General features: G+C 34.7%; 1 protein-coding gene across 1 annotated transcript; it reads right to left on the bottom strand.

Moving 5' to 3' along the window:
- Positions 1 to 5979: 5979 nt before the first annotated feature.
- LOC108721070 (uncharacterized) lies at positions 5980 to 17846 on the bottom strand. Its single transcript, XM_018445397.1, has 4 exons — positions 17761 to 17846; positions 8909 to 9175; positions 8102 to 8365; positions 5980 to 6581 (listed from the first exon to the last, which is right to left on the bottom strand). Exons 2-4 carry the CDS (start codon positions 9116 to 9118, stop codon positions 6459 to 6461), a joined length of 597 nt encoding a protein of 198 aa, XP_018300899.1. The 5' UTR covers positions 9119 to 9175; positions 17761 to 17846; the 3' UTR covers positions 5980 to 6458.
- Positions 17847 to 20364: the final 2518 nt, after the last annotated feature.

Genomic DNA, 20364 nt, shown 5'->3' with positions numbered 1-20364 from the left:
AAATAGGCGGAGAGAGATATGATATAACTGGCTTAAAAAAGAGAGAGAGAGAGTTACGTGACAGAGAAGGAGGAAACTAAAGCAAATGGCAGAGATGACTGCCGTTTAACAAACGATACTGTCGCCAGACGTATAGTGCATAATGGCCTTCGACTGATGCTCGAGCCTTTACATTCTTGAACGTTCTGATCAGAGTTAAACAACGTTAAAGTATGTTCTTCAATTTTTTAAATATGGATTTGCGACACACTGCGTTTAAAATTTCAAGTAATTTTCGAATGAACCGCGTGAAAATCGAATGATTTTGCAAAGAACAATAATATATAATATTCTATATTATGGATATAAAAAAATCTATCCATATGACATATATTTTATTTCTTTAATTAATTAAGTTTAAACCAGGGTTGGTAAAGACAAATGTTTTTTTTTTTCAAGAATAAAACATACCGTGTTTCTTCTTAAATATGTTTCTAGTGCCTCAAATATGCTTTAAACAGTACTATAAAAAAACATTTAAAACATATTAAAAATATCAACTAAGCATGTTTTAAATTGTTTAAAATATGTTTTTACCAACTCTGGTTTAAACGAGAGATTGCTTCTTGGAATGTCGCTATTGTCAAATTTGATAAATGAGACACATTTGATCGTACTTAAGAATGTTTCTTGATATTTCTGTCTACATATTTTTTTTCATACTTTCTAAAAACTATGTTCATTGTTTGAATACTATAGAAAAACCATTTGCTTAGAATCTTAAGTGTAAAATAGAGATGTATAATAGAGATATAAAATAGGTTTAAGAAAAAAACATCCCTAAGATTTCCTACGAGATTTTAATAGAAGATTTATTGTTAGTAGACAACCTTAAAAATGAACCTGAGTTCACAAGAAAGTGAGAATAAAGAATTCCAATGACCATAGAGGAAAAGAAAAGGAGGGGGAGAGGGAGAGAGGGAGAGACACGGAGAAAAATACGTGCCCAAGTGCTCGACACGCGGATGCAAGGCAACGTGATTCTTTCCGAGAAATCAACTGCATGGTTGTGATGTCATCGGAAACCCGGACTCGTTCCAGCTAAATGTGACTCTTCGCATTAATCTGAAGTTTCTTTTTTTGCGCCATGTCAGCAGATTTCACAAGGAAATGCAATAGGCGACAAATTATGGCTTACGAACCACCTGTTGGACATTTCAGTTCCCGGACATGCGTGCCGGTCTCTCGCTGAACTTACGTCACTTTGCTCGACGTCACGTTCTTTATTTATGAAGTTTATAAATAGAGAATGATCATACAGTCGATTAAACATTAGATCGCAGAATAGAAAGATCAATGCATGCGTTATCCCGCGTTAATTGATATTAAAGATTATATTTCACTAGATTTATGTAACAATTGCATTTAATTTAAACAAATTCTCTCAAAATGTAAAATATTTTCATACTCCTGGATTTCGAGCTCCGAACATACATAGCGGCAAAGAATTGCTCATCGACAGGCGATAGCGCTTCCAATTATCGCAATAAGAAGATTAATCTTCTCTCTGTGTACAAATATTTTAAGAAACGTTTCTAAGAAAACTTTGGAAATTTTCCATTCAGCAACTTGTAATTTAGATTGTTATTAACATGAGATGTGTTTGCATCGTTGTACACAGAGAGAAGATTGATTAATACGCTAATCCTGAAAATAATGCAATAAGACACCGCTTACCGTTTAGGCCTTGTTTATTGGTGCTGTTTGTTAGAATACATCGAGTTTTACATTCAATATTTTCTATACAACAATTTCTGCCGTATTACACATTTTCTCTATACACATCATACATACACAGAATAGTTATTTTGTATTGACACACGTCGACTAGATCTTATAATGTCGTTTTACTTAGGCTGCAAAGCACTGACTTAATGCGAGAAACAGTTCCAATTCGCGACGTATTTCGCTGAATGAGAAATACGTTTGCTGTACAAATTGCACATTCGTTACAAACCAATTGACATTTCGTCTCCTCCGTCTATTTTTTCCGACTGTTTCTGGAAATCTGTTCGAAAAATATGTACTAATTGACGGATCTATTCTAACATACGACGTCGATTTTTGACATATTTTCCTGCAGGCTAACTGTATTCCGATTTGTCGTAACTGAATCTAATTGTCAGTACGAATTTATAGAGTTCATGGTCCGATACGCAAAGAATGCGCTTTTCTCCAACTAGACTCATATCGATTTATGAGCGATATCTATCGCATGCAGTGGTTGAATATCGGCGATTACATAAATATTTGTCTTAGATGGATTTTCTGTCTGACACTTCGAAATATTTGCAGACAGATGAAGTACTATAGAGAATTATACAAAGGTATTTGCGACTCTTAACTAATCATGCGTCTTAGCATTGCCAAAATATTTTATGTTAGAAATTAATAGAGAAAAACCGATATAAGTAACTCACTTGTAAAAGTTCTTGCCGAATAAAAATAAACTCCAAAATGATCAGACTAAATTGTAAATGAAATCCGTGACGCTCTTTCATCATCGTGTCTTTAGAGTACAATGTCTATAGTGTATAAAATTGAAACGATGACTGGTTAAAATCAAAAGAATAATTGAGTGACTCTTCCATGCAACTAATATATTTTACTCGATAATGAGCGAGTAATTTTGTAATAATAAGGCTAATCGGAAGCATCGATTGTAACGCTAAGCAATCATGTCGCTGTCCTTCCTCGCGATCTAATCGATTTATTAATATTCCTCTTGTATATCCCAGAGATCGTATATATATTCTTCATTTATTATTTTCTAATTTGCCTCTGTATCGTACATACACACACAGACACACAAGAGATACGTATACTATACTATAAACGAGCAGACGAACGATGTGCAATATACGTATACGAATGTCCGGTGACGCTCGCATTTCAACTTTCCAAATGAAGAAATGGCTCATCAGAAAATTATTCACGCAAACATCGCATAAATTTGATTTTTGTTCCTAAGACGAGTATATTTTCATAGAAACACACATAACGAATTATATCGACAGGGGAAACTTATTTAACAATTAGAGGGATGATTTATATTAGAAGAGAATCAATATTCACAGCTTTAAAATGTGCGATTATTTGGAATTAAGAGGAAAGATAGAAAAAAGAGAAGAGCCCCAACATGTTGAAATCAAATACCGAACAATTAAGATTCGATCGTGTGTGGGGCGAGCAACATCTCAATGGTAAACAACAGGATAATAGTATTCATTTTCTGAGATAAATAAGAGAGAAAATTTAAGTAAATAGAAGAAGAAAAATCAAAGATAATCACGGATTAAAATGTAATTTTAGTAGAAAGAATAGGGTGCTACATTTCATTAGGAGAAACATATAAAAAAATATTAAAAATAGAAAAGATATATGTATACATTATACATATTGTGATATAAAACATTATTAATTTTTTAAATACTTTTGTAGGATTTTTTAGACTCAATACTCTGTGATTTAATTCATAACTAACTTATTTTATCTAAAATTATTTGTAAAGAATAAATAATCACGATCTGTGCAACATTCCTGAATAACAGAACTAAGGATTTGTAGCGTTTTGTTATTTTTTTAAGTCGTGAAACAAAAGATAACAGGATCTCTTTAGAAACTTCGTATGATTTTAAGGTTGAATATGAAGTACGAATACAAATATTTTGTGGACATTCTGTATAAAAGGAAGTACGGCAATATCGTGTAGTCTGCGTATAGTTGTCTCTCTTCCGCGCTGTGAGATATAAAAGAAATGATTTTCATAAAAACAAGTGTAGGCAGGTACTGTGTGTTATGTTTCGCTGGAATTCTTTTCGATCACTGTCTCTACTTTGCCTTCCAAGAGTTCACGATTAACGTCGTCGAGTTCGCGAATTCGACGATCTCATCTAAAATACTTTCATGTGTTTCATGAGTTTTCGATTTCTTCGAACGTATCTTCACGGAAAATCACTATACTTAATATATGTTAATTATTTAACTACTTTTCTCCCCGATAGAAAACTGGAGGCCTTTGCACTTTCCAACACTCGTTCCTTTTAAAAGAACTTTACGAAGAATTGGAGTCCTTTCGGTGCGAGTATGTTATTCATTAGTTTCTTTTGACACACGTAAACAATATGGAAAACACCTTGTTTTATCTGATAGTGATCTATATTCGACGATAAGTCTGGATAAATTGGCGCATTCGCGTAGTACAAGTTAGAATCTTGATATATATACGACACAGTATACGTAATACCAAAAACGTCTTACAATGAAATTACAAAGTTCAAAGTGTACAGGCTCGAAAGATCCAACGCTGGACAAATAATTTCGCGTTGAAAAACGGCCGATTGTTGGAAATAGGCCGATTGTTATAAAAATCGTATATTCGGTTTTCCTTTAATGTAGACCTAACGCGACATGAAACTGCAATTCATACAACTGTCAATGTAATTACTATTAATGTAATTACTGTTATGCTCGACACAACGAGGATAATGGAAAATACACGAACGTATTTTGAATGCGTAAGCCGGTTTAAAAGAATTTCGACGTAAGACGATTTTTATCGTTCGAATTTTTACGGGAGAATATGTGAAGCCCGCGTCTCATCCAATAATGGAATAACTGATTCTCTGCGTACATATACGAGGATTTTATTAGATTTTTCATGCTCTGGTATGGATTCTTTTTCTTCATAATATGTTGAGCACATGCCACTAAATAAGAGTAATAAAGTTTAACCCTCCGGAGTAGATGATGAATCTATTGAATTCACTCAATTATAAATCTCTTTGTCAAACAATTCAACTTTCTTTATATTACATCTATACAAATTTAGATTATTCTTATTGAAATATGTTTAAAAAATATAAGAACGTATAATAACAATTGGCAATGAGAGTACATTGCAGTAAGCGATGTGTAAATTATAAGTTATGTATTATATTTGAATTTAAATATATAATTAGAGAACAGTCGGACGTTTCGGCTCTGCTTTGAATCATCCTCAGCGATGTTATGTAATATATGTAGTACGATAATCTCATATACGATAATCTCGTGTTTTCCGGACAAACATTGAAAAGTTTCAAGGCTGGGTGATTATGAAAGTCAAAAATGTGAGGGCGGAAACAAAACTTTGACAATGAATCAAGCATGTATACAGTTAAGAGTTAAAACGATTGAACTTGTAGCAGTGTAAACGATATATTTAGTATTTATTTTTCTATATGAGTTATGTTAGTTTCGCTTCTTAATTAGTACCTTTTTAATTAACATTGTCTTTAAATTAAATGAGTCTTACAGATTTAGCGTCAGTAACTGTGTTACAGATTTTCAGCTCCGGAAGGTTAAATATTATCCTATTTACTTTTTTATTTTTTGAAACTCAAGAGGGAAATTTCGACATATTGTATAAAAATTAATGAGAAAATTTTGTAATTAATCAATTGTGTTTTAAAAAATGAGAATTGAATATTGAATTAAGGCGCTTTATCTGTTTCTTCATGTCTTTTTAACTCTGTCACTCTGTCGTAAAACTCCAACTGGAACGAGTGCAATGCAATTGACAGTAATAAAGCGCACATCGATGGCTTTCTACGTTTAATCTTTAAGCATCATTCTTAACAAATCTTTAAGTCACGATAAAGATAAACGACTCGCGTCGCAAATTTCGCAATGTTACCATAAAGTGGCCTTGCACGTTGCGCTAGTTGACACGGCTCTTTGCAACGTAGTATGACACATATTACATCGAATGCTGAAAAAATAAGTCTGTAAAAAAGATGAAGATACATTTGAATGTTAGGCCATATTTAAACAATTTAAATATATGGCAATAGAAAATTTTCAGTGTTCTTCAGGTTCTTAAAAGAGTTTTTCAAAAGCGTAAAAAGATGTTGAAAATCTTTTATTGCAAGATGATATTCAAATTGTTCAAAATTGTGTACTGTTCAAATGTATCTCCTTCTATTTTATTTTATGTTCGATGAACAGCTCTTATGCAAAGAAGAACCCAAAACCATTTTCCTTTTGTTTCCTTTTCGTATAAGAGCAGCGCAATTATACATTGGTTGTCTTTGATGTGCTCTTGTGTACACAGACTTAGTAGTCTAATCTCAAAATAATTTATCTCGCATCTTTGTATGTATTACGTACATCCTTGTACATAAAGCGTACGATGCTCTTATATTTCATCGCGCGCATGAGTAGCTTCTTTCTTTCTCTTACGTTGAAATACACGCAGATGTCTCACCCGCGACATTGCGTATCTTGTACAGAATATAAATGCATGAAGCTCCCCCGTCGTTCTTTAGGCGCTGATTCCCGTTTTGTGCGTGTAATCAGGTAGACGTCTTTCTACATATGTAGTCAGGTAGACATCTTTCCCGTCGAGGGAAGAAGCGAAACCGGAAGAATGCGGCGATTTAAAGAAGGGCGCAGGCGGTGCCATGCATCACCTCGGAGATGAACATCGGCGTGCCGGCGCTAAGGCCGCCATCGCCCTTTGCTTGCTCGTCCTTTTCGTAGTCGCAGTCAAAGTAATGGCTCTGCGACAAAACGCGTTTTGTGATGACGTGATACAGCTTGCACTATTCCGAATTTCAAATATAAAATCGCGAGTCAATAAAATAATTTCTATTTCGAGAGATCAATCATTCTAATTTCAATTTCTCTCTCTCTCTTTCTTTTGTTTGAAAATAAACAATTCTCAACGTTTATATATTTTAATATCGGTACAATCACAGACATTGGCTACGTTTACACCGTGCACTTAGTCCGCGACCTATACGACAGGTGTCTTTGTTTAATATACATATAGGATAAATAAGGACATCTATCGTATAGGCCGCGGACTATAAGCACACAGTGTAAATGTAACTATTGAAAGACTTCACTTACAATTAGTGACACAAGTCGATATAAAGATCATTCTATCTTTCTTGGCATTCAATAAGTAACAAAGATAGAAGGACACTTGTGTCAACTTTGTCAACAAACTAGAAGTATATCCACAAACTAGACTACTCACTTCGATATTTTGCATGTGACAGAAAGAGACAAAAGTGATGTCGAGAACAGGGATCGGCATTAATGATTTTTTCAGTAATATTTTTTACTTTAATTACTGATTACATGATTAATCAAGTAATCGGAATAAAAATTTTTTAATTACCTGATTAATCAAGTAATCGGAATAAAAAATTTTTATTATGTGATTAATCAAGTAATCGGAATAAAAATTTTTTAATTACCTGATTAATCAAGTAATCGGAATAAAAAATTTTTATTATTTGATTAATCAAGTAATTGGGATAAAAAATTTTTATTATTTGATAAATCGAACAATCAAAATAAAATTTCAATTACTTGATTAATTGATTAATTAAAATAAATATATCTCGTATTATCGTACTTAAAATCGCAAGTAATAAAAAATTATTTTGTCATGATTACTTGATTAATAAATAGTTAATGTAAAATATTAATCTGTATTCAACAAAATAATCATGAATAAAAATTAAGAGTGTATTTTTTATTCCGATTACTTGATTAATCAGGTAATTAAAAAATTTTTATTCCGATTACTTGATTAATCATGTAATCAGTAATCATTAATTTAATATTAATTTTTTGCCGATCCCTGGTCGAGAAGTTCTTATCTGTGTCACCTATTCATATGTGTATTGTATACTTATGTTTAAATGTAGGTATATGTGAATAGGTGAATACAGAAGTGGTAGCCTATTATTTGGCATCAAACATAGCGACAAAGTGATCAACTTTAGGCCGGTATTCATAGTCCGTTCTTATTTCAAGATCGTCTTAAGTAATGTTTTAAGATACTAATATGGCCCCCTGATTGGTTCGTGACATTTTAAGACTGTACTTAAGATGGTTTTGAATATAAGAATCGACTATGAATACCGCCCTTAGATCCGATTTCACCAATGTAAGATTTAATTTCGGTTCAATTTACTTTTTTCTTTTTCTAATTCTAAGAATTTTCGAGGCTCGAATCTATCTGAACTTTATCTCGAATAATAGGAAAGACTTTGCAAATATATACCTGGCAATCCAAACATCTGCAATGATCACTCATTTTGCAAGTTATGCCCCACTGCTTTGCCATCGCCTTGTAGAATTCTTTGCTCGATTTATGAAGTATTTTCTTGGTTGCTTTTCTGTCCTCACCTCTTGGACCGCCACTGTCATCGTCACCTCCATCACCGTCTTCAGCATCCTCCGTATTTTTTTCGTTACTGCGAACCTGCTTTTCCATATTTCCCTCCTTTGCTTCTCGCAGTGCAATGGCCGATGATTCCATTCGTGTCTAAATTATAACATTTTTATGATTAAGAAAAATGGAAAAATGATAGAATAAGAAATTCCGAATTTTTTATTAATAAGAAATTATGTGAAGCGACATTTTACACGCGTATGTGAAATGCTTTGATAGAGTACAGCTTGTGGCAAGTGATCGCTACTGGCAATAGCTGTATGACGCGACTATTTGTTACATTGCGATGTATGGACGGCATGGCGCGAATTATCACACAACGGATCACAGGTAACTACACAGTCCACGTGTATATCGTTAATCCCGCGCGTTACATTTTCCATCAGTGAACTGTCATGGATATCGACCTTGCTTCGGGCCGTATGTTTTGTATTCCGTGATATGCAGCCCCATGTAGAATTATTCAAGCATATTGCTACGCGTATAATCCTTGAAACTGAATTCGGATCGCGTAAACGGTTCACGGTTGACGCAATCGAGAATGTCGACCATATTATTTTTTTAGTCGCCCATATGGTATATAATCCGTATCGAGAACGATCAACTAAATTTCCATCCGACGTATGGCGCACTCACCTCTTCGAGAACGTGTTCGTACGAGGGCGGAGGTGAGCTGGGAATTGTTTGCTCGTTTCTAACCGACAAACAATTCTTGTCCGTTTCTGTCTCGGGTGCATCCGCAAACTCGTCTGTACCTGACGGCAACGACTGATTAATTTGCCGCTGCTGTTCCTCGGATTCCACGCTGTTGCTGCGACTATCGCCGGAACTGCGCGATTTCAGCATCTTCGAGAAACGGAGCTTGAACGGCGCCAGCTTGACGAATTTCTTCGTTCTCGTGGCCTATGAAGAGGACGAGTTTTCATTTGCGAATTAATCGCGAGATGGATTTTTCAAAAAGTCATTTTGCAAGAATAACGGGCATATTCGAGGATTCGCGGATATAAAGTGAAATGTTTGCTCTATATTTCGAGCCAATTTTTAAAATAACAGTTGCATAAGTCTGGGTATTTAATATGAGAATTTAAGTAAACAACACGTTGAAAAGAAAGAAATGAGAGATATGTCAACTTCAATGAAAAAAAGAATTTTGTAATAATTGACAAGAATGCAAGATCCGCGAGTACAAAAGTAAAAATATAAAAAATTGGAGATCAATACGGACTGAATGTAAAATGGAGGAGCAAAAATGAAAACTTGTTTTTTGATTGATAACAACTTGAAATTTTTTAGTTTTTGAAATAGATGACTCAGCTCGGAACGAGAACTTTACTCTATACCCGCGAGATCACGCAACTGCACCGGATGCATCTGTCGTTGACCTACTGACCGAGTTTTCCGCCACTCGACTTGGTGCATTTGCGGCCGACTTTACAGACGCGAAGCTTACCCCGCCCTTAAGCTCCTTCCGGAAAGGAGAGGTCGGTGGAATCGAGGACGAGCCCGAACGATGATTCTGGCACGTTGTGCCACTCGATATTATCATTTCGATTCGATGCGGCGCGTGAAAATAATATTTGCCGCCGGCCGTTAGTTCTCTGCTTCAAATAAAATATAAAATCAGCTTTCTGAATTATTATTAAAACATTGTTATTAATAAGGTCATATGCGCACATTGGTATTTCAATCCAAACTGATTGAATTTGTTGAAGTGGTATTAATTAACTGAATTTCGTTATTGAACGTGATGGATGAAGGATAATAAGATTCCGAATTTCATGTTGCAAGTTTCAAACACATGTTGCAAGGGACAAACACAGAAGATTAAAGTGCTAGTCTTCATCGTCGTGTTGGAGTAAAACCGCCGGATAAATCGATAAGCTAATAAACACTGAGCTAGAAATCATCCTCATCGTTCCTCGCATCTCTCTCGTAAACGAAGTAAGTTATATTTAAGGTCAGGCCTCCTACCGATGTTCAAATTGTGTCACCGGATCCTTGCGGTTGACAAAGTCAAGAACAATAGTACGGACGGTTTTCCGATATGTATTCGCAAGTGGAACAAACCTATTTGCGGCCGGACGTGTCGCGATGCCATAAACGGCAGCTGTTGTTGAGATTTGGCGAGTGACGAAGATCATTCGGCATTTTGGACAGTGTCGTTCCCCGCAACGGAATTGCATCTCTCGAAATAATCTTTTTCCTCCCCCTTTTACACGTGGAGACATAACGCTAGAATTACAATCCTTAGCGTGTGATTGCGAAGAAAGTACGAAGAACATCGCGCTCGAACAAAAGATAACGAGAGCTTAAAAGTATTCGAGAACTTGAGGAAGCTACGCTTCTCAACTTAACTTTAACAGAGGATTAAGAAAATTTAATTTAAGGAAGTTTTGTATCAGTTACAGCGAGAATAAAGAAACTTGCTTATTAAGCATATTTCATTTTGTATAATCAATTCCGAGGATATTTAATTATCAAAAACATTTAATTTAATATAGAAAACTCCGTCGCACGCGTAGAACACAGCCAAGTTTTAATCGGAATGTGAAATGTAACTCGTGAAAACAAACAGACGAGCGTAAAACTCTGATGAAAAATTCCATCTGGACGGAAATCACCGTTCAACGGATAAGATAGAGGGATAGGGCGACGTTTTATCGTACAAATGAAACAGGCGACAAAGTAGGTTGCATCGTTCGGTGAGGCGAGAATCTACGCGTTCTCATCCACCCCCTCGCTCCTTTCTTTCCCTCCCCCTGCCCCTTCTCTTGCGCAGGACTGGACGGCGTGTCAGTGGCCCGAGCTAGTACCAACGCACTCCCATCCTGGGCCAACACCTCTCGTCCTAGTTTCCTTCTCGCTTGGCTTCATCCACCCCTTGGTACTTTCATTCCTGTCCAGGGGGTACCTATCAACCGATCTTTCTCTCTTTACTTGGCAATCTCTATATGTGTATATCTAGGAGTCGCGTCTGTCTTCCGCTCGGTGCATTTTCACTCGTTTCTCTGTTTTCTCGTTCCATTACAGTAACTCCACGTGTTTACATCTTAGTTTTGTTATATAGATGCGCGTTCGTAAGTGCGCAATATTCTTGCTTGTATTTTCCTTCCTTTTATTTCTTTTTTTCGCATAGTTTGGTTGGTGTTTTTTTACGAAAATTGCGAAAAGAATGCCACTTATGTCTGGTAATTTTACGCTTAATCTTTTCTTAAAAATATCTAGCAATTTGAATTATTAAGATAAAGAATTTGTGTGAGTTAATCATTGTTAAATAATCCATTGTGAAATAGTATAATTAATTCTTATCGGTATTCGCGGGTCTAGAACATTTTCTTCAACTATGATATGGAAAATTGTTTATAATAAATGTTTATCACAACCTTATATAATTTTAAGTTATATAATCTTATTTCTCGGATTTTGACTGTGAAAAAGAAAAAACAAATCGTTCGATTACATTAATTTCAAACAAATATACATTAAAATACACTAGATTCGCGAATACTATAAAGCAATTTTGAAATGAATACTGAATTATACGGAAAAAAAAGATTGACTGCTGCAGCAAATTAGATGGTAAAATATGACATAGCATTTTTAATTTGCTGCAGCAGCCAATCTTTTTTTTTCAGTGTAGGGTTAATAAAAGAAATATTATATATGACAGTTAAAAAATCTTTTTATTGAAACGCCGCTTCTCAAATAGGTAGTAATTTATTGCTATTGTATTATATTGTCGCGAGATGTAAATACGAGATTGTGAGCTTTACCAGAAAAACGTGAATTATTTGAAAAATCGTAGCAAGCGACATGTATTGTGCGATCTTATTAAAACTTTTTCGAGTGGCAGAAAATGTCAGGATCTTATGAATATTCCATCAATCGCAAATCGAAGAGTAATTTACGAACTGATCATTGTTCGTCTGTCGTATAATGCTTAATCGACATCACGTTTCGGTTGTAATGTACCAAATAGGGAGACGAAAAAGGATTTATCTGTCAGTTCTTCCAATCCTATGCGCACGTCCTTGTCAAACCTCTCTTGTCGAGATTCTGTGGTTTAAAAAGCCCTGGGGGGACATTCACGAGAATCCTCATCGAAATAGAAAGCAGGAGTTTCAGGGCCGAGAAAAAAAGTGGCGTGACTTGTTTATATAATAAAATTATTTCATTTGTTTATTGTAAAACACATAAGAGTTAAATACAAATGTTCCATTATTTCCTAGCATTATTATTTCCTGGCATGCCAGAAGCAATACGGTTAACGCTTTGATGTGGCATAAAAGTCTTTTGGAAACGAATGTTTGAATGCCCATGGGAAGTCCCGCGATCGAGTTGGGTTTTCAACGCGGATCGTATTTTGTAAGAGATAATTGTATCGCCGGCGGCGATGAATGCCAGTGACATCCGATTGCAAAATTTTCAGTGGATTTGGGTCATTCAGTGTCCTAGGTTCGACGGTGCATTAATGACAGCTGTGCAGTGCAAGTGAAATATCGCACTCGAGGTATTCTAAAACTTCCAGTTGACAGTACTAATAATTCATTCCTTATTCAACCCTCGTACTACAAATTCGATATATGAATGGTAATTTTCGTTTTTATCAAAATACGAAGGATTCTCGGAAAGTAAGGATCGAACGCATATGGCGGACGTTTCTCATTGTTAAATGTACGTGTAATAGAGAATTCACATTATGTGATGGCAGATATTTGACATTCCGATATTCGATATCGGAGGAACATGTTTTCTGCAGATTCTAACGAGATTTTTCTCTCTAAAAAACGAATCTTTCTATTGAATATCAAATATCACACATCGAACATCGGATGTGTACCGTAAGTCTTCCATAATAATCCCTGTTAACAGTCATCTCGGTGAATAGTCTAAAGCCCATTTTACATTAGACGCAAGCCGATCGCAAGTTTATTGCGACAATCTGAAGTGTTGATTTCAAAATGCAAGCTTTAGATTGGTTGTCGCAACAAACTTGCAATCGACTTCCGTCTAATATAGAATGGGCTTAAAATATCAATGTCTCATAATGTGTTTCCAACAAGCAACAAATATCGCAAACTGTTCTGAAACAATCGAACGATGCTTGACATTGTTAGACATTACGCCATTACCCGCCATATCACTTACTTATGTCTCGCCCATCAATGAAACATACACTCTCTATTGAAACTTTTCGCGTCTCCGGACGCGAGGGTGTCGAGAACACGCTGACGTAATATGTTAACGAATGGAAACAATTGTAACTGCATAAGTTGCATGATCGATCGCGAATCCAAGTGAATATTGTGTTTGAAAATGGCCGTCTCTATTACATCTCTATTATAAATTTAGCTATTTTGTAGTGAAATATAAAATGCTAATTTTTATTTTTAATTAGTCTATTTAATTAAAACAAGCATTTCATTTTCAAAACTTAAATTTTGTTATAAACAAAATCATTTCAACGATAAATAGGGGAAGCTAAAGAAAAATTAAGTACACTGAAAGAAAAGATTAGTTGAATATATGGCATATAGCATTTATAATTGGTTGCAGCAGCCAATTAAAAATGCTATGCCATATTTTATCATCTAATTTGTTGCAGCAGCCAATCTTTTCTTTCAGTATAATAATAAGTTTTTTCTCTATAGCATATAATACAATACAAATAGATATAAAATACAATGAAAAAATAGACACAATCAATTTTTTTCAATTTAAAATTGTGTGTTAATGTTTAAAATAGTAATTATTCTAAAAATATAAAATCTTCAGATATGAGATTATATAATAATTATAATAATAATTTCTGAAAATCATCAAAAATCTTTGCAAAAATTTTTGCAAATAAAATATTTACGGAAGGGGTTAGATTTGAATAAGAATATTTAAACAAAGATTTAAATAAATTTTCTTTTTTGTTCAATGCAAATTTGAAGATACTATTCATTATTATCATATATATAAATTATGCTTCAACATCAATTATAAATTCGTCCAACTATAAATGTCTTAAGAGTACAGCGCGTTTGAATTGAAGCAGATAGTGAACGTATGAATAATAAATGTGACAAAGTAGTAAAAAAGGAAGACGTTAAAGCGTCTCAGAAGAGTGATAAAAACGGCCATTAAAGCTGGCCATCAAATTATAGGAAACTTTTACGGTGCTTTACCAGTCAGACGAATAAATTTATGCAATTTTGTGTTATTTGCGCAACAGAAATGTAAGTGAACAGAAACACTGCGGCGATCGTATTAATTATAAAATATTGACAGAATGGTAACCACTGTAACTGATATGTCGTAGTGTATACTTTTCCGAAGAAATTGATAGTCGACTCTCTAATCAACTTTGTTGCAATTTTGATCACTACACTGAAAGAAAAGAGTGGCTGTTGCAATAAATTAGATGGTAAAATATGGCATAGCATTTTTAATTGGCTGCAGCAGCCAATTTTTGGTTGCATTAGCCAATTGAAATCCTATACTGACATTGCAGATAGGCTAACACAACCAAAAATTGGCTGCAGCAACCAAAAATTGGCCGTTGCAGTCAATTAAAAATGCTATGCCATATTGTACCATCTAATTTGCTGCAGCAGTCAATCTTTTTTTTCAGTGTATCAAAGAGTATAAAGGAGGATATCTCTTGGTGAAATCGGATACACATCGTCATCAAAGGGCTCTAGGGAAAAAAATCTCCGAGACCCAGTATCAATTTTATCAAGCAAGATGGTGATTTGACGGCATCCCTTCAATATGATTTGCTTTTTTCAACAATACTTGGAAAAATTCTAGGATACGATTTCAAGAGTGTGCTTTAATTATTTCCACCAAAGTATATGAACTAGAATTAATAATTTTCAAAATCACGAAGAAATATTTATCAAAACCATATTTTAATAAAAAAAAGTTCTTCTCTATATTTTATATGTATTCGTATGCGGAAAGGCACCAAAAAAAATAATAATTTCTCTCACATAAAAATAAATAAAGAAATGCGCAAAATTCTTTTTGCGTATCGTAAATTTTGAGAAAAATAATTTGGGAACTTAAAATGTTAATGATTTGTAATATTAGTCATTACATAAAATTATATTTAATGGAGACATTTATGAATTACCTTTAAAAGTCTGATACATAGATATCTTACCGTAACGTGATGCTAGTTGATAAACGTCATAAATTCGATATATTGACAGTGGGACCTTTAGTATATATGTTTTATTCAGATTGACTCCATATTATTTTTGAGTGAAATTTCACTCAAAAAGAGTGAAAATGATCACTCTTTTTCGAGAAGTGAAACATTTTCACTCTTCTCCAAAAATGGCTGTATTTTCACTATCTTGGAGTGAAATCTCACTTCAAGAAATTTAGAGAATATATGTATTCTTTTCTCAAATAAAAAATTCATTATTGATTAATTATTGTGTCGAGATATCCGTACAGAATCTTTGATGCACCACTCGTATTGTACTATTCTACCTACGTCGTATGTGTTGAAAATACATATCGAGGGTGCATTACCGCTTGTAACTGGATATCTCGGAAAAGCACGTCAAGGTTTCTCGCGAGATGCCTTCGATCGCCTCGGACTGAAAAGTTTGCGAATCATTCGTCGAATTTCTGACTGCACTTTTGTCGTTGTCACAACGTGTCACCGTATGACACTCTTCGACGTTCCTAGAGAAAGCTTCTACGTCGCGATGACATGTTATGTGTATAAAGCGTAACGTTAGTTCTCTGATAGTTTTTAATCTTAATTCACGAAAGAATCTTTTCGATTTTTACTAATATATATATAATCCTCTTTATAAATAAAAATAAATCCCGTATTTTAATGATACTTTAATACATTAAAATTAGGGATGCACCGGATATCCCCGAAAAGTATCCGGTATTATCCGGTAAATTTTTACTATTCGACCGGATAGTTGGATATCATTAGTATCCGGGAATATATCCGGTTGAAATTTGATATCATTAAATTGATTTTTTATTATACAAATGTTCTAAAAATAAGTATGCATATTCATGATGATATAATATCTTATACATTGTTGCAAAATTACAATTTTTTTTCTATAGGCTTTTTTTTAAGATATTTTTCCGGAATCCGATGTTACATTTTGTCCGGATATCCGATATCCGGTATTCGGTAATTTTACGATCCGGTGCATCCCTAATTAATTTTGTAAAAATTCAAATGTTAACGTCAGGACCAATTTACTTACAGCTTTTTAAAGCAAATGAAATACGCGAATCGATTAATTTTAATTTATTTCAGATATGTGACCCATTTCAATGTTTGAGACAACGCGATCCCGCTTAATACTTAATTCTGCATAAGCTTGCAGCTGCGTTCGTCAGTAAATCTTAATTCATTGACAAGATCGACTTTGGATATTTCTGAGCGAATCTGCTATTAGAGAAAAACCTTTCTGATACACCTTGTATATTTCTACGCGAGATTGTATTTGCCGTTGTAAGTCGATAACTGTGAGGGCTGAAGAAAACGAAGTTTGCGTCTCTTATTGACGGTTAAATGAGTAAAAGATGTCTGCTATTATTTAGGTCAGGTTTGTGCGTGCTTCTTAACGAAACAAAATATTCTACTCTAAATGAACCTTGCTACCTTTCATGAGGCATGAAGCTCTCGTTTCATAAAAGTATTGAAAATGTGAACATTGCGAACTAAGAGGATATCGACAGATGAAATTAACTTTTTCTCACACGTGTCCTCAACAATACCGTAACTTCGTGTGTGTGTAATATTATTACGTTTTATATAAAACGTTGAAATATAATGAAACGTTTAAGATTTCTAACTTTTCCAAGACGTTGCCTTTTGAATCATAAGAATTTGCCATTTATTGTTCGACGTGGGCGATAACGAGGAAATGTCCACGACGTTATCAATCCCCCTTGACGCGACATCTCGTGGGCGATATGTAGTTGGCGAGGGGATAACGCCAGAGCAGAATGATCACTTCCGGGAAGGGACAGTGCGTGGGAGGTGATAGCGCACAGATGCAGTTGAAGGGTGCAAACAGGGTGCCAGCAAATATCGAACGATATGGCACGTAGACGATGAGATGTCGGGGGTGTCTTTAACGGGCGTAAGAATACACGCACGTTGTGTCAAAATATTCTCTCCGCCATCGTTTTATTGATCGCCGATGTAGACACGCGTCTCGAAACACCGACGCAATTGTACATACATGGGGATATACACGACGTATACGCATACACACACACACACACACACACACACACACACACACACAGACACACACACACACATACACACACATATATATATATATATATATACCACACAGGGTGCAGCTGTACCTTGTCGGATAATATTCGTTTCGTTCAACGCGAATATTTCGTTTTTCCGGGGCAACGTTATTCCGGGGTGGATTTTTATATTCACGAATGTGCATTGACGCGGAATTTTTACCACTACCCTCTATACTCACGTGATTTTTCCGCTCGCGCGAATCGCTGTGTTTTCTTAGCACCAGACGTGGCACAGGTATCCGGATGCGTGGTGACTCGTGCGGAGTATCAGACCGCGACAGCCATGTTGGCAAGGGTGTGTAGCGCCCCTAACCAGCCTGCCTAGAAGTACAAGTTCTCTCTTCTCCCCCCTTTCGCCCCCCCGCCTCCATTCCCATCCACCCACTCTCCCCCTGTTATACTGAATGAAATTTTTGATGCGCGAATTATTAATCAATCGAGAAACTTAGCTCAATAAACGCGTCTTAAAATAAGATAATACAGGATCAATCTTGGAAATGACGAATGTTTCTTCGATTGCAGCTTTTACAGCTAATATAGGGATAATAATTTTTTTTAACAAGGAATATCAAAGAAGATAATTTATAACAATTTTTTAATTTTTCATATCGCTCATTTTTATAATTAGATTTTTAATTGAGATTTTATTATAATAAATTATAATTCCAATTAATTAAAGATTATTATTGTTTATTATAATTTATTATTTACTTTTTCTTTCTTAAAAGTTAACCAGATATATTTTATTTATTTTATGCGCTTTTATTTTGCTGGAAAGAAATCGATTGACTAAAGAATCGTAAGAACAATATCCGGAGATTTTAAAACCTTCTGTATGCATTTTTTAAATATTTTCTTATGTAAGTCTATTAACTTTTATGATAATAATAATAATAATGAAACGTTTGCAATTATCTTAAATAAAGCTTGTACAATACGAAAGAAATTTTTATATAGCTCTTTTTTACATTTTTGTATGATTCTTACCTTTTCTTTTTCACGATTACTGTAAAAAGAAGTTACTATAAAAAGAGTCGCTTTCGCGATTGAAAGACGCTTTTTACAAAATTTTCCTTCTTGACAAATGCGATTGAGTATCCTGTAGGATGAAGGTAAACTCCTAAATCTCCCTTTAGATGTGCAGTTACACATTACTGTAGAAAGGTGTTCGCCGCAAAAGATGTCAGAATTCGTCCTTCCTTCGCCTTTCCGCAGAAACGATGAGATATCGGTTATGGAAGATGGATAAGGAAACCGTTTCGATTTATATTGGTCTTCCCCGCAATGGCCGACTCCTCGTTCTCACTATTTTTATCTGTTGCCCCGCCAGTTTACTCCGCCAATGCCTCCCGCGAGAATTTTTCCTCTTATCATGTAATCAGACTCAAGATTTCTAAATGGATCCACGACCTGCCGCGTCAAGACCTCCATATCTCTTTGCTTGAGATCCCAGAGGATCCTTGAAGGAGAATATTTTAATTAAAAATTTACAACAGACGTACTCATTACACTGGTAATGGCAAGAATCAAGTTGTCGGATTGTTTCGCTGATGAGTAGTAACTGCAAATGAAAAAATAATTACTTCTATCTTTCGTGAGCTGGCACCTGCGACATGTTTAAATATAAGATGTTTTAGAATCATTTGTATAGTTAACTGGGTATCTCTGGATCATGTTTCTTTAAGAATAATAAAAATAGTTGTCATGTATTGGAAAAATCTTTTCGACTTACTAGTTATATATCTTTATAATAAAGCTTTAAGAAGCTTTATGAGAAAGTCTTATATTAAACTTTTTAATAATTATTAAACACTTTTTGATAATTATTAAATACATATTAAACTTTGTAATAAAGCTTTAAACTCAAATTTCATAAAAATAAAATCTAATTATGTGAAATCTCTAACTGCAAATTATTTGTGCTTGATGATACGAAATATATTTTAGGAGTAGAAAATTTATAGATGGTGTATACGGATAAAAACACAACAGAAATAAATGTGTGAGAAAAAGACGCATGGTCCATACGTCACGTTGTCATCGTGAAGCATTAATATTTCATAAAAATACCAAAGACCACCTTCTTCTCCATCGCTCCATTTGAGCATTCGTCCGATTATATTGTACTGAGACTAAACTGATTAGATTATAGTTAATATCTTCAAATTGTTAGCCATTACTTCTATTTCTTATTATTGAGTTTTCAAATTGTTAATTAGTCGACTAAAGTACAAAATTCAGATTTCGAGCGTACCGCTAAGTGTAGCGTAAGAAAGGAAATATTAAAGTAATATTTTTTTGGTGTAAAATAGTTGTATAAATTTTTCGACAAGAGTGTATAGTCGACGCCGTTTTTTTTTTATTAGAACATGCACAACACCGAGAGCAAACTGCTGCAAAACATCACTGCTGAAAAATCGTTAAAATCCAAATCCTCGATATATTGTCCTCATTGCACCAGGGGAAAAAAAAGAAGAAGCGACAGCAGAAACCCGAACGGTTTTCGTGCCGCTCGTTTCGGTGCGAATTTTTATCGTTACCAACGTCGTTTTTTTATGTTCGTTAGGTATATATTTTTCTTTTTCTCAGTCAGACCATCATCGCGCGATAACGCAATCACTTACGTGTCACGCAGGGCGAATAGAAGGTCGAATCAAGATGAAGCATGCATAATCGCTATTCTCCCTGACGAATTCTCGTTTTTGCTTTTTCGCCGAATTATTAATGAAGTGCTCGAAAATAGGCGGATAATAAAGTTATAAACTCGAATTGTTAATCACGCA

Source organism: Mycetomoellerius zeteki, unplaced genomic scaffold (genome assembly GCF_001594055.1).
Source record: "Mycetomoellerius zeteki isolate Tzet28-1 unplaced genomic scaffold, Tzet1.0 scaffold159, whole genome shotgun sequence".
In the NCBI taxonomy this organism is placed as follows: domain Eukaryota; kingdom Metazoa; phylum Arthropoda; class Insecta; order Hymenoptera; family Formicidae; genus Mycetomoellerius; species Mycetomoellerius zeteki.
Note: the sequence above shows the minus strand (reverse complement) of the source record. Positions and strands in the feature narration are given on the sequence as shown.

Bases quoted from the DNA above. Each gene is read 5' to 3' on its own strand.
- LOC108721070 (XM_018445397.1), bottom strand. From the start codon at position 9,118: ATGCTGAAATCGCGCAGTTCCGGCGATAGTCGCAGCAACAGCGTGGAA. The intron at 8,366-8,908 runs GTGAGTGCGCCA...GTTATAATTTAG, and splicing joins ACGAACACGTTCTCGAAGAG to ACACGAATGGAATCATCGGC. The intron at 6,582-8,101 runs GTATATATTTGC...GTTTTGTCGCAG, and splicing joins GCAGATGTTTGGATTGCCAG to AGCCATTACTTTGACTGCGA.